The 26,846-nt window shown below is 43.9% G+C and overlaps 1 protein-coding gene across 1 annotated transcript in view; it reads right to left on the bottom strand.

Moving 5' to 3' along the window:
• Positions 1 to 26,846, bottom strand: part of LOC147724410 (Y+L amino acid transporter 2-like) — a 507,321-nt gene that overhangs the window by 413,198 nt on the left and 67,277 nt on the right. The window contains exon 4 of the mRNA XM_086918041.1: positions 14,807 to 14,951. Within this exon, the coding sequence (XP_086774167.1) occupies positions 14,807 to 14,951 (145 nt within the window). The remainder of the gene's footprint in view (positions 1 to 14,806; positions 14,952 to 26,846) is intronic.

Raw genomic sequence — 26,846 nt, 5'->3', positions numbered from 1 at the left:
CCAACCGACAGCTAGTCTCTCAGCCGCAGGCAGTGGTTGGCTAAAAAATAGAGTCACGTGTCTCGGATGCCCCACCCAGTCGGCTGTGTGTGCCTCGGCCCCAAGCAGTGAGCAGAAGATGGCGAAGACTTACGACTATCTGTTCAAGTTACTGCTGATAGGGGACAGTGGGGTGGGGAAAACATGCCTGCTCTTCTGCTTCAGCGAAGACGCCTTCAATACTACCTTCATCTCCACTATCGGTGAGCTTGAGGCGCGGCAGAGTCAATGGGAGCAGTGTGTGTATTAGGGTGGGGCCCGAGTGTTTGGGGCAGTGGGATTTAGGGGCATTATGATGACGGTGGTATGGAAGTTGTGAGGTGGTAGGAAGGCAATGAAAAAAGGGTCGTATAAGGCTGCACTGGTGGAAGGGTCCATTCTAGGGCGAATTGTGTGGTTAGAGGACGGAGACATGTGTATCACGAAGGGCTAGGCTAGTGTGTATCGGGTGTGAAAGGGCGTGCATGTTCAGTGCAGATGTGTGCAGTATTAAGGCCGTGGATCCACGGTGTTGTGCTGGGCTGAGCTTCGGGAGCCTCTGGGGTTAGTGTCGCGGTAATGCTTAGTGTGTGGGAACAGTATACTGCAGGGCTGTCTGTACCTGTCATGTTGTTTGCACGGTTCCTATATCGTTGCGTTTTTAGCCATAAGATTATCATTGTTTAGACAATAAAACCTCATAATATTCCTGGTTATAGGATATTGTGCGTGGGCGCCAGCATGCTGAGCGGTGTTACAGATGAGATACTTGATTAGAACTTTGAAAGTGCTATTGGAGATTAACTACTGACCCTATACGGCCCATCTTATTTACTCTTGCACCCTCTCCAATTACCTTAAAGAGACAGGTTATATGTGAAGTGAGTTAACCTTATTTGTGCATATTTTGGTTCGAGAGCATGCAGGCAGTTTAGAAGGATATAAATTAATACTCATTATGTTTGTAGTGATGTGAACACCTAAATCATGCTTTTGCAAATCTATTTGCCGATAATGTGCTAAGACCCTTCCCATTAGTACACCCCTGAGTCGCAGGGAATGGAACCAGCAGAAGCTAACAAAAATTGCTAAAATTACACTTGAATGCATTTCACTTCAAGCACTCTAATTGAGGCGAGAAGATGCAGACGATGTCATTAGGTGAGAGATCAATACTCCACTGGTGAGCCAAAACACAATTGATAAAGAGTTAAGCCAATGCCCAAAAGATGCTGGTCGATGAAAGCCAATGGTGGAAAGGGGTGGACCTTAAGACCACTGTACTTAGGTTGTGCTAGCATGAGGTCTGCTCATCATCCTGACTGTCAAAACCTAGACTTAGTAAGAGCCCAGAGAGCAAGCATTGTTTAATGCACGGACCATCATTGAGTGATCCACACTATCTTTTACGAGAATCCTGTAGTAACACACTGATCAGCATTGGAAAAATCAATCGCATGGGTCCATTACAAGATTTGCTTTGGGGAATACATTTTTTTACTGCTGCATGTAGTTTCTGTGGCATGACTGATAGTTCTTTGGATCATATTTCTGTATAAGTTAATCACATGACCTCTTCAAACTGCTCAAACTATCGTGCTTGATAAAGAACTTACTACGCATGTGCAGATTCCTGGACAGATAATAAATGCCAAATTAATTCTGCAGAGTGGGACACTTGATCCAAATGACATCGAGTCAGCAAATGGCTCTAACCTAGTGAAAAAATGTGAACAGCAATCGTTTATTTTAAGAAAGTGGTTGAGATTGTTTCTCATTTTCCTTTAACCTTTTCAATCTTGTATTGGATCCTAAGTTTTTACAGACACCGTGTGTTTACTTATTAATTTCGTTCTGGATTAACTGATTGGAACACCACAGCTCTGTTCTCCAAAACACAGTACATTTTAAAAGTTAGAAATGTATGAGATTTATTCTTATAACCGTGTAGGGAACGCAACCCAAAAAACTATGGTTTTCGCTTGTTTTGTTACAAGAGAAGAAACATGCAGCATGTTTGTATATCACTTTGACGAAAAAGGGTCGAGGCTAACTGTTGCTTTGTTGACTTGGAATAGGGTGGTAGGACAACAACAGTTCTTCCAGTCTACAGATTGAGAACAAAAGATTATAGCATCTGTCGCACAAAATTATGCTCTTGAGAAATGGACAGTTTATTTTGATACAGTGCTTTCGGTAGAATGGGCTTTCTTTGATTAATTTAGATGCAGAATCTTTGGCACTAATTTGACCTTCCCAAGATCGCATAACAGCTGTCATGATCCAGAGCTCACCCCAGGCCAACTAGAGCCACAACTTCTCCACTAGAGGCACAGCTTCTTCCTAGAGGGAGGATTCAACCACCCACCCACAAATAGACTACCATATTAGATATGCTTCCTTCCAGTGCTGCTCTGTGCTACACTTCAGTGGTTGTTTGAATGCAATCACAAGTGGTTCCAGTCACTATATCGGCTTACCTCTTGTGATGTGACAGAAAACCGTCATGATCTTGTATCACTAAGCAGGCACCTGCATAGTTTTCATTTCTAAATGTGTTCTGCGTGTTTTTTCCTTATAAAATGGCAATAAGATGCTCCTAAAGAAATCTGAGTAGATATAGATTGAATTGATGAGAGCATAACACTGGGAACCCTCATTATAGAAGTAGGTTGCAGTAGTGCATGGATGTGCTAATAATCTGGAATTTATTTTGTATGACGTCTTAACATTTATTTTAGTTACAACAGCATAACATTTCGATCCGAGCTTTTGCACCTCGCGCTCTGACAGCACATTGGTGAAGGAAGATTATATTATTTACAGATAAAGTACATTTGACAGATTGGCTATTATAAAATATGCCAGTGTCTGGGTAGAATTAGCAAGGGCACCATGTAGCTAAAGGACACTACACATTTTAATATCTAATGCCATTTGTAGGTGCTAGTTGTCCTGCAACATGCAGTTAGACAGTAGAGTGGGTCGTTGTTTAGTTTCTTTGTTCCTGTCTTTTGTTTCAAGAAAAAGATTGAACAAGGTAGTGCCTGCCAGTGATGTTTACTTGGGGGTCTTAGATGAAATTAGACAAGCTACCAAGTTAGCATTCAGACAATAAGAAGTTGTTGAGCTTTTTATAGGTGCTTAACATAACAGATGTTTGTAGAACACACATTTACCCAGACAAGTCTCTTTATTCTGGCGAAGTATAACAGATGTTTATTAGCAATATGGAAACATCGGAATAAAACCAGCAATGTGGAAGAAGCCTTCCTTGCAGAAAATTGACACGCATTGCAGTTTAACTAGAGATACTCTAATGTAAATATGCTCGTAAACTGTGATGTTGGTAATATTTAAAATTAGATACCAAAATATAAAGTAGTTTTCTGAAAAAGCAGTAAAGAACAAGAATTTACAATGCAATGGTCTCGGCATTTTTAAAGTTAGAGCTATTGGCATTGCTCATGACATTATTTTTATTTATGTTTTTGTTTTTAAAACATAAATAAATGGCATTGTCATTTACAATGCTAATAGCTCTAACTTTTGCAATGCCGAGACCGTTGCATTGTAAATGCTTGTTATCTATTGTTTTTTACAGTAGTGGACTAACCCCCACCCCCCTCCCCTATCCCTCCACACCGATCTCCAATTTACAGAAATCCCCCTCCCCCCCCCTTTTTCCTTCCTTTCTTATCTTTCTTATAAGGTAAGTTTTTCAAAATGTCATTGCCTCACATCCTTTCAATGCTTTAATAACTTTTTCTTGCAGGTTTAATGTGATTTTATATTTTCAATTCCCGTTTTTTACCGCGCACTCCTCACTCACCTACTTTGCATATTCGCGCCCAAATCGCTCCCGCTTTTGACTCTGAGCCCTCAACAGCCCCCTCCGATTTCAGACTAACTCGTGATGCTCCCCGATGCAAGCAGCGAGACCTAAGTGCACTTCCACGCATTGCGGTAAGGTTTGAGGAAGAAACCTTGGCAACCGTGACGTTGCGTCCTATGGTTGCCTAGGTTCTTTCCTCTCCCTCTCTCTATTTCTGGCTTTAGACATTTGCATGCACTTGCGATCATTCCCATGGCAACCACACCTCGCGATCGTAGGTTGACGATCAGCTGTTCATCCATACAAACCGGAATATACCTCTTCTAACGCGTTCTCTCTTAGAAGTAAGGTTTTATTGTCCTGAACGCTCTGCCCATAAAAAAAGGGGGAATTTACACTTGGATAAATATATTTTACCCCTTAGGATATTTAACCAGTTTGCTCCTGCCTTGCCCTTTCTTCCTCTGGCCATACTATGATTCTTACGAGCAATACCCCTTATTGGGCTAATATAGTAAGTGGCAACCCCCCACTTTTATAAACATTTAAAGGCACAATGTCTGATTTTGACTCAGACGACGCTTCTGCCCCCACCCCCAACATTGGTAAAGAATCCTTTAGAAAAATGCTCCAAAGAGAAATGAGGTCATGCATGTTTGAGACATTAAACCAGGTCATTCCACATAAAAGACCTCCCCTTACTCAGGAGGATGAGGCTAACGAAATCCTCAATGACGAGATCTCTGAGACACGGGGTAAAAGAATTAGAAAAAGTAGGAATATTGAACAAACTACCCCTATGAGCACTCCAGGAGATCCTAGCACCTCGTCCAAACTGGGAGGTCTTAGCACCTCAATACCGAGTGGAGGTCCTTGCACCTCGAACTCCCTGCTTGTCCCTAGTGGCACAACATATTTGGGTGTTGTAACGGGTGCGGGAGGAATAGGCAGGAGGCGAGTCATAGTTAAAGAAGGTTTTATTGCGGCATACAGAAAGTCAGTGCAGGTTTTCCTAACGTGGAGGGCCCGGCGTGGGGATCGACTGCGGCTGGGTCTTTCAGGCTTTCTTGGGCTGGATTCACTCCTCCGACGTCCTTCGGGGTTCCTCCGAGGCCGGGACTCGTCTACTTCCGTGATGCCTCTCGACAGCAAACAAGAAAGAAGTATCAGGGGGAGTGTCCGGGCTATTTACACGTGCAGAGGGGAAAAGGAGTGAGGTAATAACCTGTGTCACACTTTCAAGGCGTTCGTTAGTGAAGGGGTCTGTGCACAAGGTAAGGGGATACCAGGAAGCGGGGGAACCCATTTATGGGGTCGGTTCGCCCTTCCTCCCCAGCCAACCCGCAATCCTACCGCGTACCTGTGTAAGCCACACACCTCTCCCGGGTGTGTGGCAGGGCGACTCATATGGACGGTGGCCTCCTGGCGTACTCTCCGTCTCGGGTACTGCTTCTCGTCTCTGCTCCTCTTCCTCCGATCTTCCCACGCTCTCGTCTTCCGCTTCTACGCTTCTCCTCTCTCTCGATTCTCTTCTCCAACCACCAACCCTCCGGGTGAACAAGCACACCGCGTCTCCTCCCGTTTCCGTAGTTGACGTCGGAGCGTCTCCTGCCAGCTCCACCCCCTCCTCCTGCGACTGGGAATTAAAGGGCCAGGGAATGTCATCGTCGTCAGACAACCTGGCAAGGTAATCCATCGAGGGAAGTTCTGTCTGTGTAGGGTAGAGAAGAGAGGAGGGGTCTCGTAAGTTCAGCGGGGGAGCACCATACTCTCCATTCCGTGAGGCACGCTGGCCCACTCCGTTACAGGTGTCCACAGTGGCACACATTATGGGGTGTCCCTAGCAGCCCAAATCATCATAGTGCTCAAAATGACATGGGAGATAACTTTTTTGATGACATTGAATCTTCTGATATCCCCGATGAGTATATCTTTGCTTTAGATGAAGATGATGACGACTTCTACCATATTGACGAAGAGCCTCCTACATCCTCTAAGGACAACATCCTTTACCCCATGGGGGAAGATATGTTCTCTCCTCTAAACCTCAAGCATCAGAGATCCTCTGAGTGGTGGCCCAAAGACCATGTTGCCAAATTCATTAAGAAATGGCTACGCAACCTACTCAATAGGGATACCAGAAACATTCTCAGAGCAGAATGGCAAGTTTTATCTTCGATGGAAGGTTTTGAGCAAACTCCCAACCTCGACCCTGAGCTCATAAAAGTCCTTTTTAAGCTCGGTTGAGACCCCAGGAAGGGGTTGGCGAGATCCCTAAAAGGTTGTCAGGACTGTCTTCAAGAATAATTAATTCCGCAGAGGAAAGCCACATCCGTGGTACACCTCTCAATACTGAACTAATCAGAGGCTGGAGCCAGAGAGCCCTAATACTTTTAGGTAACGCAAATGCTAGCCTTAGTGCCGAAAGGCGTAGAGTTGTTTTTACTAAAGCTTAGCGATATGGCCTAAAAAGAACCCTCTAACAACCCAAAAGGACTACTCTTTGGGGAAGACCTTATCAAATCCCTTGGTAAATACGTATCAACTTTCACTGCCTTAGATAAGGCTCAACAAAATATGAGGAAGGTCTTTAACAACAACCTTTTTGGGCGGGCCGGAAGAAGGGGCCTCTCTTCCGGCCTGTTTAATCAAACGCCCTATCCAAGATCCAGTCTTTTCGGTCATGGATACCAACAATACTACGCTCTTACTTTCTATCTCCAGAGAAGCAGAGGTCCCTGTTCAAGAGGATTCAGATCTCGTGGCTCATCCTTCGGAGCAAACCCTCCAAGTGAGTACTCTTCCTCTCTCACCCTCCCTTTCTTCTTCCCTAAAGGTGAGAGGCAGACTCAAACATTTTTACCAAAAGATCCCTGGGTACTAAACATAGTAAAGGGCTTTCTCATAGACTTCACGCATATTCCTACACAAACCTCTTTTCCAAGGAACATACCTCTCTCCCTAGATCAGCAAAAATTAGTAGATCAAGAGATCTCCTCCATGCTTCAGAAAGGGGCAATAATAGAGGTCCCCATGGAAGCGATAGGATTCATAAGTACACTATTTCACGTACAGAAAAAAGAGAAAGGTTGGAGCCCAGTGATAAATTTAAGGGAACTCAACAAATACCTAGTCTACAGATATTTCAAGATGGAAGGCATCTATCTTCTGAGGGATCTTCTTTTGGAGGGAGACTGGCTGGTCAAATTCGACGTAAAAGACACGTATTTCACCATTCCTATGGCCAAAATCCATCAACCTTTTCTCCAGTTTATGTGGAAAAAACATTGATACCAATTTCAAGCACTTCCCTTCGGTCAGTCCTCTGCCCCTTGGTGCTTCACCAAGGTCATGAGAACAATTGCCTCATTTCGAAGATAAGGGGGTATTCGCATTATCATATACCTGGACGACATTCTTGTAATGTCGCAAGACCTCACTCAAATAGTTCAAAACCTGAAAAATGTAATGGATCTCTTGGAGAACCTAGGGTTTATTATAAACAAAGAGAAATCTATCCTTACTCCCTCCAGATCTCTTGAGTTTCTGGGCTTCACAGTGGATACCTCCAAATGTCGTCGTCTTCTTCCTTCCGCAAAAATATCCAAGATCAAGAAAGAGATAAGACATTTCTTAAAACAACAAGATCTTCCCCTGAGGGAACTAGCCAGACTACTTGGACTCCTCTCCTCCTCCATTCAAGCAATCTTCCTGGGTCCTCTTAATTATCCAGCCCTACAAAGGATAAAAGGGAAAGCCTTAAGATCTGGTCTCTGGTACGAAGAATGAATTACTCTGGACCAGGATGCCAAATCAGAACTCACGTGGTGGCTAGATAACCTAGAGGCATGGAATGGCAAAGCAATTTTTGTCTCGAAACCATAATTTGTTTTAGAATCAGATGCATCTCTCCACGGCTTGGGGCGCATGCCTTCCTCGAACAAAACACTGGTGGAATCTGGTCACATGAGGAATCTTCCCACCACATAAATTATCTGGAGTTAACAGCTGGACTCTATGCCCTCATGAGCTTCAAACACTCTCTCCAAGGGAGGTCAGTCATCCTGAAGATGGACACCATGTCCACAGTTGCATATATGAATCGCCTCGGAGGTACCAAATCTGCTGACCTCTCCAATCTAGCCAGAAAACCTTGGATGTTTCGCCTGTAGCACAAAATTGCCTTTAAAGCAGAATACCTTCCCAGCAAGATGAACATCTCTGTGGATTGGAACTCCATATTCCTCCTAGATCACAGCGATTGGAAACTCAATGTTTCCGTTTTCAGTACTCTGAACAGAATCTGGGTTCCTCTAGAGATAGATCTTTTTGCCAGCAGACTTACGTTCCAACTACCCAAATAGTTCAGCTGGATGCCCGATCCCGGTGCTCTAGCAGTGAACGCTTTTCTCCAACCCTGGACAGGAATGAAAGCTTATGCCTTTCCTCCCTTGGCCATGATCCAAAGAGTCCTACAGGAAGTGAGACAAGACCAGTGCTCCCTTCTCCTAAGAACTCCATTTTGGACTTCCCAGACTTGGGTCCCTTCCCCTCTGGAACTGGCGTACACCCCCCACTTTTTAATTCCTTTCCAGGAGAATCTTCTAACAGATTTCACCCCTAAACCAGACAAGAAGTTTGAACCTTCTTGCTTTGAAAGTGTCAGGAAGTCCAATGAAATCTCAGGCCTTTCATTATCAGCTGCTACACTCCTCAGATAATCTTGGGCTCCAGGGACTCACTGTAGATACAACAACATTTGGAAATGCTGGGTTCATTGGTGCCTGGAAAGGAACTTGGATTCCTTACAGGCACCTATTGTTTATGTAGTAAACTTCCTAGTTGAGCAATTTGATAAACGCTTAAGTTACTGGCTTATCAATTGCCATAGATCCGCCATCTCTGCTGGCCATATCCTTGTCAATGGCAAAAAGGTAGGTAAAAATGTCATTGTTTGCCGAGTTATGAAGAGCATTCGCCTAAGAAGGCCCCCTAAACCCAAATATGATACTCTCTGGGATGTTAAGTTAATCCTAGACCTTTTTAATAACTGGCCAGATAACACCCCTTTGAATAGAAAATACCTCTCTATCAAGCTTGCAACTCCTTTATGCCTTATCTCCTGTCAAAGAGTCTCTGATGTCAAAGCTCTAGAGATCTCTAACAGATCATATAACATCTTTGGTGTCAAATTCGAAATTTATAGAAGAATCAAAACCATGTCTGACTCTATCTTCTATCCATGTTTTGACCCCTATTCAAAACTTTGTGTAGTTGATTGCATTAGAGAGTATGAACAAAGAATTTCTATTCTTCGCCCACCAGGCGTAAATCAATTACTCATCTCTTTTGTCAAACCCCATAAAGCTATAACCTCAACATCCATTGCTAGATGGGTTAAAACTGCCATGAAATTAGCAGGCATTGACTTAATGAAATTTCAGGCTCATTCCATTAGAAGCGCTATGGCAAGTAAATAATTATGGTCTGGAGGTAAGTTGGATGACATCCTTAAAGTGGCCAATTGGTCGAACGCTAGCATCTTTGCACGTCACTACTATGAGCCTATCGAACATATGTCTAATCCTGTCTTACAAAGCTACCAACATGCATAATGTAGCCTCCGTTCTTTTAATGAAATTACGATTCTCCTATTTGGGGAACAGCCTTTACAACACGGCTGTTACACCGCGTGCCGTTACAACGTGGTTTTTTCAACGCAAGTCGTTACCACGACTTGCGCTGGAGGGTGCTGCAGGACAAGGAATTTTTTAATTTACTATCCAACACCTTCCCTACTGTACGTAGGCTGGTGTTGGAATAGTAAATTAAAAAATTCCTAAGTCCGCACCCCCTCTAACGCAAGTCGTGGTAACGACTTGGGTTGAAAAAACCGTGTTGTAACGGCACGCGGTGTAATAGCATGCGTTGTAAAGCCGTACATCCCTCCTATTTACATGACTAGAGAATCTGGATTTCATTAAAGACATGGAGGCTGACATTATCCCACACATCCCTCCCTTTGGATGGTTTTTTTGGCAATGTATTTCATGCTTATAATGACTTTGCTTTATTGCATAACTTGCTGCCTTTAATAGTCTTAGATTTTTTCTCTTTACTTGTTATATTTTATACCTTTCTTCTTGAGTTATTTACTTCTCTCTCTTCTCTCTCTCTTCAGGTAACCTTTCTTCTTAAATATGTGATGTGTTGGATTGTCCTTCCTTTAGCTTCTTCCTCCTTCGTCATGCCTCCTCGACGACCCATTGGAAGTTTTTAAGTCTTCAAGATGAATTTCAGAAACTTTATTATTTTTTCTTGGACTTATTCATTCTCTCCTCTACATTTAAAAGAGGCAGATTGTTGTCAGCTCATGCCATTTATGTTCTTATTCTGGAACCTTTGGTATTATGATGTATGCGGCTGTTTGGAGACTGCATTAAAAGATTATGCATAATGTCAACCTCCGTGTCTTTATTGAAATCCAGACTCTCTAGTCATGTAAATAGGAGAATTGCAATTGTTGTGCATGATGCCAGTTCATAAAATTCAAAAGGGGGTGGGATACACAAGGTATACATTTAAACTATAATATTGCAAAAAAAAAAGATTGTACATGGTTTATGGGTAGTTCGTTGGAAAGTTTATGACAATATTTTGCACGGATCACTGAACTTATATCGACCTCAAAAATATCGAGTTGCCATAATATCGTTGACAAAATATCGATGGACAAAATATCGACTGGCTATCTTTAAACAGGTAAGTACAAAAATATCGACTCTAAAATATCGAGTTACTAAAATATAGACTGTAAAAATATCGTTTTTTTTGTCTTTAAATTAAGTTAAAACTAATGTAGTAATAAATATATTTATTATAAACTTACTTAAAATGAATACATTAATGTTATATTATTAAATATTTATTGTAAATTAAAAAAATATATAAAAATAATACATATATATTTATATAATTATTTTTTATTAAATAAACATATATAATAATTTTACCGTAGCATAGCAAAATAGTTACATTTTATTGTAACAACTGCAGTGAATTCTACAATAGCTAAAGCGTTGGATAGCGTAGGGGTTAAAATTACTATTCCCACTCCAGTGGGTGCTACAGTAGGGAAAGCGTTGGATAGCGTAGGGGTTAAAATTACTATTCCCACTCCAGTGGGTGCAACAGTAGGGAAAGCGTTGGATAGCGTAGGGGGTAAAATGACTATTCCCACTCCAGTGGGTGCTACAGTAGGGAAAGCGTTGGATAGCGTAGGGGTTCAAATTACTATTCCCACTCCAGTGGGTGCAACCGTAGGGAAAACGTTGGATAGCGTAGGGGTAAAATGTACTATTCCCACTCCAGTGGGTGCAACAGTAGGGAAAGTGCTGGATAGCGTAGGGGTAAAAATTACTATTCCCACTCCAGTGGGTGCAACAGTAGGGAAAGCGTTGGATAGCGTAGGGGTAAAAATTACTATTCCCACTCCAGTGGGTGCTACAGTAGGGAAAGCGTTGGATAGCGTAGGGGTTAAAAAGACTATTAATTAATTAACAATTAACAATTTCTATTAATTTCTATATTTAATTAATTATTATTAAATTACTTCCCACCCTATCCCCCTATAAACTCACAACCCACTACTGAAAATAATTTACAAAATATTAATTATTTATCATTTAAATATTTATAATTATTTACCAATTATATTTTAATTAATTACCAATTAATAATTAATTAACAATTATTATTAATTTACATATTTAATTAATTATTATTGAATTACTTTCCACCCTATTCCCCTATTAACCCACAACCCGCTACAGAAAATAATGTACTAAAAATTATTTATTACTCAATTATTATTTTTAACCAATTATACTTTAATTATTAACTAATTAATAATTAATTATTAATAATTATTAATTTACATATTTAATTAATTATAATTAAATTACTTCCCACCCTATTCCCCTATAAACCCACAACCCGCTACAGATTTATATTACACAATTATTAAAAAAGATTAAAAACTACCTTATTTTCGATTTTTTTTGTCTATATTCTATCTAGTCGATATTATGTCTAGTCTATATTTTTGATTCGATATTTTGGCTATTATTATCGATATTACTCGATATTTTTGTAGTCTATATTATGTCTGGTCGATATTTTTGCTAGTCTATATTTTTTACTCGATATTTTGTCCAAACGATATTTTGGAATCGATATTATGTCTGTTTACCATTTTGCACACCCAAAAGTTGAAAAATGTTCTTCAGTTTCTTCAGTTCTCACAATGTCTTTTCCCCCAATAAAAACTTAACCTGGAAATGAAAGATTTCATTTTTATAAAACCAATATATATATTTTCTAATTCACTAAAATAGGATTCACACTTATTTTGGGATGACTTTTTTAAAATACTTAGGGCATCATTAGGATGGCGGGCGGACTTTCTACGCCCGCCATCCTGACATAAAAAGGGATCGCCCGCCACATGTGCGGGGGTCCCGTGGGGGTGATTAGGATGCGCCCGCCACACTGGCGGGCGCATCCTGCATTTTTAACATTGCGGCGGGCGGTGCTTTCAGCATCACCCACCACAGTGGAGAAGCGTGGCTCAGTGGTTAGAGGCGGCAGACCCGGAAGCTGAGATCGGCCGTGGACCAGGGTTCGATTCCCCGCCTCGGCGGGTCTCGGGCTCAAAAATTCCACGGAGTCGACAATTCTCGCTCCGGTGCCTACTCGACTCACGGGGTCACACTCTGCGACTCTGGGCAATAGCTTGCTTAATCTCCACTACGGCCCCTCGCGGCGGGATGCCTGGCTTTCACCTTGTGGATACCCGGCCGGGATATCTCACAGGGGAATACCAGGACGGGTTCCCTAAGCAAGCGCCTTGGGACCCCTGGGTTAAAGTGCGCTATATAAATCGAATTACATTTACAATGCCAAAAATGCATGTTGTGCATGCACATGCAGGGGGGTACCATAGGATGGAAAGAAAGTTTCCCGACTTTCCAGCTCCATTCCTATAAGGGTTTAACAGATTTTGTGTTAAGTGGTCCCATATCACTTAATTAAGTTATTTGTTTGTGAAAATAGTTTTCTTGTAGTGACAGTGTGTAGCTTAAAATCCCAGAAATCCGTGAGTGGCCACATGGCCATGACTCTATTTAATTTATAAACGAAAAGACGGGGACCCAGTTAGATCCCTTTACTAGCAGCACAGCCTTGCCCGTTGCTCCAATGAATCCAATAAATCAGATATATATTACCTACTGGCGTCCTGAGTGATGTCACTGACCATGTCATGAGTGATGTAATATGTGACGTCATCAGCAGTGCATTGCACGCGCAAGTTATAGTGAGTCCAACTAACTATAACGTGGGAATTTCAATGGTTTTATGTCAGTAAAATTTCCAGCTAACTATAACTGGTGTGAAACCTATGGTTTTTTCAGTGAATATATATATAAATAAATATGTGTTTGGTTTACACATACACACAGGTATACAAATGTGTATACATATACATTACACAGTTGCAGTGAATACTGTGTTGTTATACTTATGTGTGTAGGGCTACAGTTAGGTCCATAGCTCTTTTTGTTTTGTTAACAACTCAAGTGCCATTTCACAAATCTTCATGAAACTTTGTTTAAAAAGTTAATCCACCCTAGCTCCTTTTTGGAAAGTTTCAAGGTGATCTGTTACATGTGGGCCAAGAAAAAGAGGGTCGTACAATGTAATTTCATCATGCAATTTCCATAGGGAATTTTAGACAGCGCTACATCCAAAACAATGGAATTACACTAAAGTTGGTAGGAAATCAGATCTTTATCCAGGAAGCGTGCTTTGTGTGTTTTGGTGAAAATATGTTCAGTAATTTTTAGAGAAATGGGTTAACAATTTACATATGTATTGTTGGGTTTGCATTAAATAATTCAAGCGTTCTGGTTAGCTGAGGGTGGTTTTTAGAGCACGTGCTTTGACTGACTGCAACATGAACAGAAATGTTGTGGATGCCATTACAGGTCTAAGGCTTGGTACCTGTTTCATGAAAATGTTTTAATGAAAGGACATAATGGACAAGGAAGGGCTACCCTTACCCCTACCTTTTGTGAGGGGTACCAACCCCCGAGCACAAAATGTTAAAGTAGTTGGACTTGGTACAATGCCAAGGAACTCCAGTGGGCTCTTAAGGATCCAGGGAAATGATTTTCAAAAACAAAAGAAAAGAATGTGGAGTGGGTGCCCGTGGGAGATTGGCCACCCAGGGGAGAGTGGGTACTAGGCCTGGCCAAATCCCATCCCATGATCAGCCGAAGGCTGACCATGGCTGGGGAGTTTGCTGGCCCATGCAGGGCTAGGTATAGTAATAGGATCTTACTTTGCGTAAAAAAAAACCCACAGAAGTTCACATAACAAAAACACAGAAGTTCACATAACAAATACAATGGCAAAAACCATGTACGAAGATGTGTAGAGTGTACTATGCTACTTAAATGCCATTTGTGGAGAGGGGTGTTATGACATGCCGTAGAACTTTTCAGGTTAATTTGTTTTGAAAGATAAGCTACTTAAAGAGGTTCAAATGTATCCATTAAGGTAAAATCGCATCAAAGAAGCTTCTTGACAATGGAGTTATTTCCATGTGTAAAGCAACTGTAATATTTAAGATGCAATCTGTGAGACAGTAAACAATGAGTTTCTCATATAAAGTTTGCTCGACTTTGGTGATGTTAATGACATAAATGTGGCCATTCTAATGGATTAATCAATGTGTGAATTTTGGTGTATTTTATTAGTAAATTTGCTCTAAACGCAAATTGTTATTGGGTCACACAAACACAATTCCACATACAAAATGGTTTGTAAAACCTTTAACATATTTGAATATAACTAAATTAGCATTTCCTGGTTAAACAAAAGAGCACATACCTTTCAGAATTCTTAATTTCTTCAGAGACATAATTTAAAATGTCCCATCCAGTGTAGGAAAAAAGAGCTGAATACATTCCCAGAGCAATTTGTCCTACTTCAGTTGATGAGCCTTCAAATGGTGATGTTAACTTTTCAATTTTACCTAAAAAATTTTTTACAAATATAAAATGATGTGTATCATACATATTCATTGTCATTAACAGTTTGATTTGATTAAACAGCATAACATATTGAACTTAACACCACTCACTGTTGGGATGGGAATGTCTCCTGCTTGGTATATAGGTATGCCTAACTGCAACTTATTATTTTTGACCCTAGCTTCGTTATAACCTATCATGCGTGCAGAGGTTCAGGACTCTCGCTGATTCTGAGTATGGCCTAGACTTGTCCTGTTACCAGAGGGGGTACACTAAGTGTGCCTTCATTTGGTGACAGTTGACTGCTGTCGTGATCAAGGGTTTATGCTTCAGCACATTGGTGGCAGTATACTTTTTTTAAGAACTGATAGTGTGATCAGGTATTTTTATCATAGTTACTGAAGTGGAGCCCTTAGACCTAATATCCTGAGTACGAATTATGCATGGAAATTTCTTTGCCTGCATGGTACATGCGCCATGAGTGTCAATGAGACAGTTTATGGACGTCAGTGGGATCCATTTTGTATACCCCTTTCCTGGCTTTACAGAATATGGAGGTGAGGGTTCTATTCCTAGACAGTGGAGGTGGATTGCTTACATCCTTGCAACTGGAGGGAGGAACAATACACAATGAAGTGAGGAGTGCAGACACAGTGCTTTGGATATTCAATTAGGCCTTTTGATTAGCAAGGAGCTGCTGTTTAGTCTTTCTGACCACTGCCATCATGTGAATGGTAGGGGTGAAGGGTGGGACTGCAGACTTTGTCATGAAAGGTTAGTAACTCTGTACGTGAATCCTGCCATTTGTGTTTGCCAAATTACTCCTTCACTTAGGCTGACAGCCAGGTGCACACAAACTTTTCACCACTTTCTGCCTATGCTGTAGGTGCTGCAGAATGAAGACAACGCAACTGGAGAGACACAGGTCCACACAAAGACTGTGTAGTGAGAACAGCATGGACAGGGCACTTAGAAGGAGAATCATCCTAAACCGGTTCCACAGTTTCAGGCACTGTATATCTTCTGACTGCTAGTTGTGTTTAAAACTGGGACCCCACTAACACACTGGTTGTTCCAGTTCTATATCCAATAAGACCAAGGAATCGAGTGCTTGACAGAGTGCTTTGAGAACTGCTGTGCAACCAGGGCTGGTGTCTGCCGGACAGCCAGTCTCCTCAAAGTGAGATGATATCACTTGAGGACTGGATCTCTTGCTAGAGGAACTGTATAACTCCATTAAAGTGCATTTAAGACTAAAAGCCTGTCTGTTTACAAACAGAACATGCCCGCTAATCCTGCATAAGGAGTGTCTATCCAGCCAGTCTCCCTGAAGTGAGGGCCTATCAGCGTACGTTATGATCTCTTGCTGGAGGAACTATAAAACTGCCTTGAAGTGCCTTTGAGCCTTCCAGCCTTTCTGATTAGATAGGAAGGAAGCCTCTCAGCACTGCATGTGGAGTGCCTGTCAAGGGAGGAGTGAGATGCAATGCATCCCACCACATGTCTTTGGGGTATTCAGGAGTGAGCGCTAATAGAAAGTGACTTGTTGGATCTAAGCATCAGAGGCCCTGCAGACTTTCTATGCTGGCTCCTGGTAGGAAATGTGAATTTGTTATCGCAATTGCTGCAATCCAGATCCTCTTTGATTGCATTTTGTAATTGTCCTCTGAAAGGGCGCAACTGCAAAGCTTTATGTCTGTGCCTGCTTGAGTTGTGATCAGTCTATGCATGGCTGCACCTGCCAAGCTGAAGATTGGTTTGTGCTTGGCAGCAGGTGCCCAAGAGGTAATCAGCCTCTACGTGGCCTCAACTGCTAAGGTGTGACGGACCAGCCTGTGCAGGGACTGGAACTACTGAAGTTGTACCCAGCCCGTGCAGGGATGTGGATATCAAAACTGTGAACAAACCTTGAGGGCTGCATTAGCCCAAGTGTTGTCTGGCTAAATTGGTCCCTATAGGGGACTTCAATTATTTGTGTCCCTGAAGCAGGGAAACATGTGACTCATCATTTGACCCTGGGAGAGCAATTCCAGTCCCCGGGTGCTGTCAGAAGTTGTGAGTAAGCCTCTTATTTTAGTAGGAGTCAGGAGCCATCTTCCAGTATGACCTCCTTAAGGTAGAATCTTCCAAGTTCCAAGATCTTTTTTAGGAGGTATTGGTTGAGGTGCCAGATGTATCTTGGCTGTAACCAGGGGAAATGCTGCTACAGAAGCCTAACTATCTTCTTCTAGTCGTTTTGCAGCATTTTCCCAATGCCCTTCTGTAATTTTACTCTGGAGCCCCTACATCAATATCACAGAATCCTTCTGTCACCGGGCAGGACTGTTGTAAAAAATCGTGCTATTGATTGAGAGGGGCTAAAACTCTACTCAAGCAACAATCACAGTCCTTGTCAGGGTGGACCACAAAAGTCACTAAATTAGCCAGTGCTTAACCCTCTGGTAGCTTGGCACAAAAGCAGTCAGGCTTATCTAAGAGGTATTGCATAAAGTATTTATGCAGCACACAAACAGTAATAAAATAAAAACACAACACAAGATAAATCCCAAAATGAATTCTAATAAATAAAATGACAGCAAAGCGAATAAAATCCAATTTGTAGAACCGGAGTTATGAAGTTTTTACGTTTTTAGAGTAAAATAGTGTTGAAAAGATCAAAGTGCAAACTGCAAGCATCTGGTCGCACAAGACCGGGCAAAGTCAAAAGTTAAGGTCAACCACAATGGAACATGGGTCAGATACAAGGGGTGGATTAGGCCCAGTCTTGAATTACCTTCAGACTGAAAAGAAATTTTGAAGAAACGTCAGGCGGAGCAAGGCAACCGTTGTCCTTGCCAGGGAGCACTGGACGAAGTCTTGGTGAAGTGGTTGATTATGGTGGGAAAGCTTCAAGCAGGAGCAGCCAGATTTCCAGGCCAAATAGATTATCGTCATTTTTGGGGAGCATGTTACTGTCGAGCCCGGTGACGATTTTTACCTTCAGACTTAGACAACTTTTTGGAAGTTGAAAATACCAATGGGACGAAGCTGCAAGCTGTCGTTGTCGCTGAAGAGGGTTCCACATGGCCGGTTACCATCGCAAGAAAGTACTGCTGAGCAAGATTTGTTGCTGCGGAAAAGAACTTAGAGAAAGCTGCTACAAAGTCAGGCTAAGCAGCAATGCACCCTTAGGTGTTGGCTGGCAGGAAGGTCCTAATCTTCTCTTGGTTCCTCTGTGGATTCTTGGTAAACAAATTACTAATTCCCAATTTTTATGGTTAGGCAGGAACAACACCTTTAAGCCCTCTTTCAAGGGTCCAGGATCAGTGGGACCCACTTGGGTGTTAGGAATTACTCTGCAGAGGTCAGGTGCAGGTTCTAGGTCTCCAGAGCTTGTTATGTCCTTCTAGCTCACCCGTGAGTCCAGCCAACTAGCCCTTACAGACACTTCTGGTTGTCCTGGATTCAAGTAGATGGCCACTTCTTCAAATGTCAAGCCTCAAGCAGAAGGGCTATCCTGTGATAGCAGCAGGTCAGTCCTTTGGAGGGCAAGGCAGGTCTGGAACATCAGGGTAGTCCTCTGAGGAATAAGGCAGTCCTTCTGAAGTCTTCACAGTTCAAGGAGTGTACTGATGAGGTATTCTGAGGCTCCAATATTTCTACCTCATCCCAGCCTTTAAAGTGTGGAAATGTCCTATGCTTCCCCTGTAGGAGAGTAGGATCTGCTTACTATGGTTACCCCCACTTTTTGCTGGTGTTTCACTGTTTTTTTTACTTTAGTTTGGCTGTTCCCTCTCTAAATTGATTGTATGTGCTTTAGGTACACTCCAGATTGGTTACTGGGTTGCCCTTGTGAGTCCCTAGGATATGGTACCTTAGGTACCAAGGGCATAGGTACTCCAGAGGCCTACCTGGGGCTGAAGCAGGTATTATGCCACCCCTGGGAAGCCTTCCAAATTGACACCACAGGTCTGCTACTGCAGCCTCGGTAAGGTGGTATAAGCACCCCTTACTAAAATATAGGCTATCTATATCTACCTGTAAATACAGACACATATGAACCTATGAGTCACTACTATGGCTGGTCTTGACAATCCTGAAGGCAGAGTGCTTGGTTTTGTATGAGAGGGTGCCCATTCATGAGCAGGACCCCTCTGCAGCTTTCCGAATCACTTCTCTGTAGCTGTTCTGTGATACAGCCATATCATATACTCTTAAGTGCATTATAACCTCGCAGTAAATGCTAACTTTGGGATGGCTGCATCAAAACATGTTGTGTTTGGTGTCAAACTTTGGAATCCTACCCCACCGCCAGTTCTGGCGACGGGGGTAGAATCCCACCCTTCTAGAGGAAGAAGACATGTACACACTGGTCTAACCAGTAATAGTTTAAAAGAGCCACAGCATCACAAAATGGATGCTGCTGCCATAGAAATTAGTCTGACCTCATGCAGCTGGACGAAACTCCGGCAGGGGAGGCCTGGACAATAGGTTTCCTGTCACAGGGAGGTGTAACCACCTCCCCAGACAGGCTTTAGTGTCTTGGGGCAGGGTGGGTGCATTCAGTGAATGCTTTTCAGACAGTGCTGGGGGCCCACCTGGTGCCCCTGTATATATCCCAGTTCAAACCAGTTGCTGGGGCAGGCAGCCCCGCTCTGGCACGAAACTGGACAAAGGGGAAGGTGTGTAACCACGCCCTCCCCAGGTCCTTCCCGTAGGTGGGACCTTAGAGTTAGTCCAACCCCTAAAACATAGTATATGTATAGGAACCTAGTACTGAAGACTTTAGATTATCCTGGATGAAACTCTGCAACATATATCTTGGAACTGACCTTCGACTAGAAGACGGAAGAATATCCCTTGGGGTCAAGGAGTGACTCCCCTGTAAAAACAGGCACCAAAGAAGCTTCCTGCCGGTCTGCATTTCCAAGGCTCCCGCTGGATCCCGAAGGATTTGCCACACAGAACATGCTCTTCCAGACATCTCAGAGGCCAACATGATATCCCAGCAAAGCTGAGACCTGCAGCCATCACGAGAGACGTTGGACCAGAACTCCTGGACACCGTGCACATTTGCTAGTGCACCTACTTCCCGAGCTTTTCTGAAATTGGGCATTGGGCTGCTTGTAGTCCAAGCCCTGAGCACCATCTGCACTAAAGATTGTGGGCCTACACTCCATGAGTGTTCCGTGGGCCCGCTTCTAGCATTTCTGCTTGAGGCCCCTTCGCGATCCTTGGTCTGTTGACTGGTGGGTCCCCGCGAAGGTAACTCTTTTGTTTTTTTGGGCTTCCCTGGTTTCTCCCAATGTGCCCTGACTCCCTTCCAAAGGGTGAGTTCCTCAGATCTTGCTGGTCTGCTCCGAAGCCAATCTTTGCTTTCTGCATGGGATGCTGTTGCCAAGGCTTGTTGGGTCCAATCCGGATACCGACACCACAGCACTCGACATCCGACAAGGGACAGTTCGAATCCAGCTCTTGGTTGTCGTCGATGCCTCCTGGTTCTCCTGGCTGAAGGGTCAAGCTTTACCTTCTGCTCCTGAAATCACCCGACATCGGTTGGCATCTTCTCTTCGCCTTCCTGGTCACTGGAAGTGACCCAGACTCTGTCCCCTCTCTTTCAGGTTCTTCAGATATTCAATCCACCACTGGATCCATCCGGATACTTTTCACCTGGTCGCCTGCAGCACTTCTTGGCAGCTTGCCATAGGAAACAACGACGAAACCCAACATGAATAGAAACCTATGCACCCGGCTTCCCTGGGTGAGGTAACACAAGTATTTTGGTGCTCCTGTGGGACTTGACTCTCGAACTGTCAAGTACTGAAGGGGTTTGTTCCTAGTCCACTCCTAAGTGTCCCTAATCTTTAAAATTCTAACCGCAACTTTCTCCTTAGAAGTCAATGGAGATTCGCAGCTGTGTTTAGACACTGCACGCATCCCCCGTGGGTCTCCTGCGTCCCTATCTTGGGTGGTTCCTGGTTGCCCCAGCGGTTCTACAACGTACACTGTGCTAATTTGGTGTGTGCTAAATAAGTTTACTGTACGTACTTTTGCCTCTAGCCTCATAAAGAGACTAGAGGGATGTATTTAAATTAAATACATATATTTTATATATATACCTGGTGTGGTTCTCCTTTCATTCGGTCATTCACGAGATTATAGACTTGTAAAACAAGCTTCTTTACATTCCTTCAAGACTTAGCCTGAAGGCTGCTCTCCACAGCTACTACTAGGTTAGCTTTCTATATAGGTTGTCTTTAAACCTACCATCAATAAGGGTCGTTTGGACTGGTGCAAGGTGCCCACTAGAATAGTGGACAGCATATGCCAGGCCGACTTCTCACTTTGGTGTGCAGCGTGTGGGATCCCGGCTTGCCATTGTTTTACAAGATAATCTCAAGTGTTGATCATTTGAAAAAAAACTCAAGGTACCAGAGGTACATATAATACAAGCTTAAAATAAAAAAAGTTCTACTGAACTTAGGAGTTGTGTGTCAAGGGCTTAGAACACCCTTTCTATAACACAAAGAGGTTTAGTAGGTAAACAAATAGTGTAGGTAGTGCGTACACCACACCTCACTAGTCATGACTTCAAAAGCAGGACCTAGTGGATCTCTGCCAGACGTCAGTCAAGTACAGACATCCAAATATGACACATTCCCTTTCCAAGAGTGAAGGGCTCTGCGTGCTATGAGGAAAATGTAATCCAGGACAGAATCCCAATACCCAATGCCTCATAGATTAATTGCTGCTTGATGACTTTAAGAAGGCCTCAGAGCCTGAAAGGGTTGGCAGTGGGGTGGGTACAGCAGAGGAGGAAGATCCCAGTGGGTTACCCCACCAGTACTCAGACTCTGATGCTGACCAGGCAGGTGACAATGACCTTGACCTGGAGAATCCAGCTCCTCCTGGAGATGAGGAAGGCCAAAAAGGCGCTCTCTTTGTCTCCCCAGGAAAAGTTAGTGGTGTGCCCAGAAGACTCAGATCACCTACAGTGGAATCTGATCATTCTTACACATCAATAGGGTCCTCTGTCTCCTCTCATAGGAGGGGTGCCTCCCAGGAGATGAGAGAGTATCAGGTGAGAATGGAAGAAGCTCAGCTGAGGATAAGGAGACAAAGAGTAGCTTTAGAAAAGGAAACCCCAGAGCCTGAAATAGCAAGAAAAAAGATGGGGCTAGAGCCCATGGTGGCAGCAACTTCCCTAGTGTTAGTGAAAAGTCTTATGACCGTAGAAACATTAACAAGATTGTCCCTCCCTATCACAATGGGGATGACATCCACAAATGGATAACTGCACTGGAGAGGGCCTGCAAAGTACAGAAGGTATCCCAGGAGCAGTGGGCAGCAATCTTGTGGCTTTCCTTTGCTGACAAAGGAAGAGGCAAGTCCCTCACTGTAAGAGAAGAGGAACTACAAGGTCCTGAAGAGTGTTCTAATAGATGGGTTTGGCTAAACCACTGAGCAGTATAGAATAAAGTTCAGAGATACCCAGAAGACACAGACTCAGGACTGGGTTGACTTTGTAGGTTGTGCTACTAAGGTTCTGGAGGGCTGGTTACTGGCCAGTAAAGTGTGCGAATATACAGGCTTGTATAATTTAATCATGAGGGAGAAAATCCTTAATAACTGTCAAAACCAGCTGTTGCATCAGCACCTGGTAGACTCTGATCTGACTTCTCCTGAAGAATTAGGAAAGAAGGCAGACAAATGGGTCAGAACCAGGGTGAAGCGGAAGGTACAGAACAAGGTGGTGACCAAAAGAAGCAAGATTAAAAGGGTGGGGAGAAGGGTAAAGACCAGAAGTCTTCACAAGGTCCCCAGAAAGCTTCTAATCTTGGGAATTCCCAATCTTCTAAAAAGAAAGAAGGCCCAAAGAAACCATGGTGCAAAATCTGTACGCAGAATAGCCACTGGACCAGTGACTGTGCCAAGAAGGAGGCAACTCCAGCCACCATTGCCCCTAAGGTAACTGTTCCCCCTAGGTCAGCTTCAAATGGTGGTTCTCAGCAGAAAGGTGTAGTAGGGTTGACCCTGGGTACTGAGATGGGCTCTGGCCTAGTCAGAGTTCCAACTCAGGCTGTGTTAGTCTATGAGGGAGTCATGGATATGTCCTCCTCTGTGAAACCCAGTAACCTTGGCAAGTACAGACAACAGCCTTTGATAAATGAGAAAGAGGCTTTGGCATACAGGGACACAGGGGCAAGTGACATAATGGTGACACCAGACTGTGTGGACCCTGGACAAGTCATAATTGGTGAGACTTACCAAGTGATCATTGCTAGCAATGTCAGGACCAACCATGACCTGGCAGTTGTTAGTTTCTCTTGGGGAGGGGTGACTGGCCTCCACAAGGTTGTGTTAAGTGCAGACCTCACTGTACAATGCTTGTTGGAAATGACTTAGAGACTTCAGCCTGGTCTGAAGTGGAGTTAAGGACCCATGCAGAAATGTTAGGGATCCCTGCCCATGTGTTTGCTGTGACTAGGCCATAGGTCAGAAAGTCTAACACTGAACAGGCCCTGGATTCTGGAATAATTGACCAGGTGCCTTCCAAGAAAAGGAGCAGCAGTGTTAAGGCAGTGCCTTCCCCCTGACTCAGAGTGATGGTCAGTCTCTTGAGGGAGATGATAGTGAGCCTGAAGAAGGAAGTGTCCCAGAGGAGCTTGAGCCTGATCAGGGTGAGCTCTTGGGGACAGGAGGCCCTGCCAGGGCAGATCTGAGTCAGGAGCAGCTGAGCTATCCTTCTCTTGAACCCCTCAGACAGCAAGCTGCTGCTGAGGCTGTTGGGAATGCTAGTGGTACCCATTAGATTTATTGGGATGATGGACTACTGTACTCAGAGAGTAGAGACCCCAAGCCTGAGCAGCCAGGAAGATGGTTATACCTTTGAAGTTCAGGGGCTTCCTATTGACACTAGTCCTTGATATTCCCTTAGCAGGACACCTGGGCCAGAACAAGACTTGGGACAGAATTGTCTCTCACTTTCACTGGCCCCACAAGTCTGAAGACACAAAGGAGTTTTGTCGCTCCTGTGTCACATGTCAAGCCAGTGGTAAGGCAGGTGGCACCACAGAGGCCCCCCTAATACCTCTACCTGTGGTGGGGGTTCCCTTAGAGACAGTGGGGATTGAAATTCTTGGACCAATGGATCCACAGACAGCATCTGGACACATGTTTATCCTAGTGGTGGTGGACCATGCCACTAGGTACCCAGAGGCAATTCCCCTTAGGACCACTACAGCACCTGTTGCGCCAAGAGCCCTCTTGGAAGTGTTCTAAAGAGTGGGTTTCCCTAAGGACGTAGTATCTGACAGAGATGCAAACTTTATGTCCAGTTACTTGACTGCAATGTGGAAGGAGTGTGGAGTGAATTACAAATTCACCACACCCTATCACCCACAATGCAATGGTTTAGTTGAAAGGTTCAACAAAACCTTAAAGGGTATGATTAAGGGCCTCCCAGAAAAGCTCAGACGGAGATGGGACATCCTACTTCCCTGCCTTTTGTTTGCATACAGGGAGGTTCCTCAGAAGGGGGTTGGCTACAGCCCATTTGAACTTCTTTTTGGACACCCTGTCAGAGGTCCATTATGTCTGGTGAAGGAGGGAGGGGAGTTCCCTCTCAAAGCCCCTAAACAGGATATTGTAGACTATGTACTTGGTCTCTGCTCCAAAATGGATGAGTGCATGAAAAAGGCATCTAAAAACCTTGAGGCTAGCCAGGAATTACAGAAAGCCTGGCATGACCAAAAGGCTGTACTGGCTGTTTACCAGCCAGGACAGAAAGTGTGGGTGTTGGAGCCTGTGGCCCCAGAAGCTCTCCAAGACAGGTGGAGTGGACCTCACACTATTGTTGAAAAGAATGGAGGGGTTAACTATTTGGTCGATCTTGGAACTCCCAGGAGCCCCCATAGGGTGCATCATGTCAACAGACTGAAACCATATGTTGACAGGGCAGACATGGGCTTGCTCATGGCTACTGATGAAGGACAGGAGGACGAGAGTGGCCCTCCCCCAGACCTGCTTTCTCAGTACCCTGATGATGGATCAGTAGATGGAGTAGCCTTGGCAGGCAGCCTCACTGATCAGCAGCAAACTGATCGCAGACAAGTTCTAAATCAGTTTAGACATATGTTTTCTCTGACTCCAAGTCAGACCACCTGGTGCACTCATGAAGTGGACACTGGGGACAGTCTGCCTGTTAAAAATAAGATGTACAGGCAACATGATCATGTCAGGGACTGTATCTGGATAGAATTCCGGAAACTGTTGGATTTGGGAGTGATTGAACCCCAAGATAGCCCTTGGGCTAGTCCAGAAGTCCTGGTACCAAAACCTCCCACCCAGGGTGGTAAGAGAGAGATGAGATTTTGTGTTGACTACAGTGGTCTCAATGCAGTCACTAGGACTGACGCCCATCCAATACTAAGAGCAGATGAGCTCATACATATGTTAGCCTCAGCCACATTTCTGAGCCCATTTGATCTAACCTCTGGCTACTAGCAGATCAGATTAGCTGATGATGCAAAGCCAAAGACAGCATTCTCAACCCCTTGTGGACATTATCAATTTGTGGTAATGCACTTTGCTCTGAAGAATGCACCTGCCACATTTCAAAGGTTGGCAAACAAACTCCTAACAGACCTGGAAGACTATAGTGCAGAATAACCTAGATGATATTGCTGTCTTTAGCACCACCTGGGAGAATCACCTGGTCCACCTGAAAAATGTTTGGAGGCCCTGTAAAAGGCAGGCCTAACTATCAAGGCTACTAAGTGCCAGATAGGGCAGAGTCAGGTTGTGTACTTAGGCCACCTTGTAGGTGGAGGCCAAGTTCAACCATTGCGGATCAAAATACAGACCATCATGGACTGAGTTGCTCCCACTACCCAGACTCAGGTCAGAGCTTTCTTGGGCCTGACTGGGTACTACAGAAGATTTGTCAAGGGGTATGGATCCATTGTGACACCCCGGAATGACTTAATTTCTAGAAGAATGCCAAGAAAATTCAGTGGACAGTCAGCTGTGAAAAGGCATTTGATGACCTGAAGCAGGCCATGTGCACTGCACCAATTCTACAAAGTTCTAACTACTCCAGTGAATTCATGGTCCAAACAGATGCATCTTAGTTGAGGGTAGGGGCTGTGCTGTCACAATTGAATGATGAAGGTCAGCACCAGCCAGTAGCTTTTATTAGCAGAAGGCTGACCCCTACAGAGAAAAGTTGGTCAGCTATTGAGAGGGAGGCCTTTGCTGTGGTTTGGGCTCTGAAGAAGCTGAGGCCATACTTGTTTGGCACTCTCTCAACTGTTCAGACTAACCATAAGCCCTTCTTGTGGCTAAAACAGATGAAGGGTGAAAACCCTAAACTTTTGAGGTGGTCCATTTCCCTACAGGGGATGGACTATACAGTGGAACAATGACATGGAAGGAACCATGCCAATGCTGCTGGACTCTCCATATATTCCCACTTAGAACATGGAGACTCAACTGGTCAAAGTTAGTTTAATGTCCCTGCGTTTGGGGGGGGGGGGGGTGTAGGAGAGTAGGATCTTCTTACTATTTTTACCCTCACTTTTCGGTAGTGTTTCACTGTTTTTGTTACTTTAGTCTGGCTGGGGCCCTGCTAACCAGGACCACAGGCAAGCTGTTCCCTCTCTAAATTGATTGCATGTAGTTTAGGTACACTCCAGATTGGTTACTGGGTTACCCTTGTGAGTCCCTAGTATATGGTACCTTAGGTACCAAGGGCATAGGTACCCCAGAGGCCTATCAGGGGCTGACACAGGTATTATGCCACCCCTAGGAAGCCTTCCAAAATTACACCACAGGTCTGCTACTGCAGCCTGGGTAAGGTGGTGTAAGCACCCCTTACTAAGATATAGGCTACCTATATCTACCTTTAAATACAGATA

This window comes from Lissotriton vulgaris, chromosome 4_1, assembly GCF_964263255.1.
Source record: "Lissotriton vulgaris chromosome 4_1, aLisVul1.2, whole genome shotgun sequence".
Lineage (NCBI taxonomy): Eukaryota > Metazoa > Chordata > Amphibia > Caudata > Salamandridae > Lissotriton > Lissotriton vulgaris.
The sequence above is the reverse complement of the archived record's forward strand: the minus strand, read 5'-3'. Positions and strand labels throughout refer to the sequence as shown.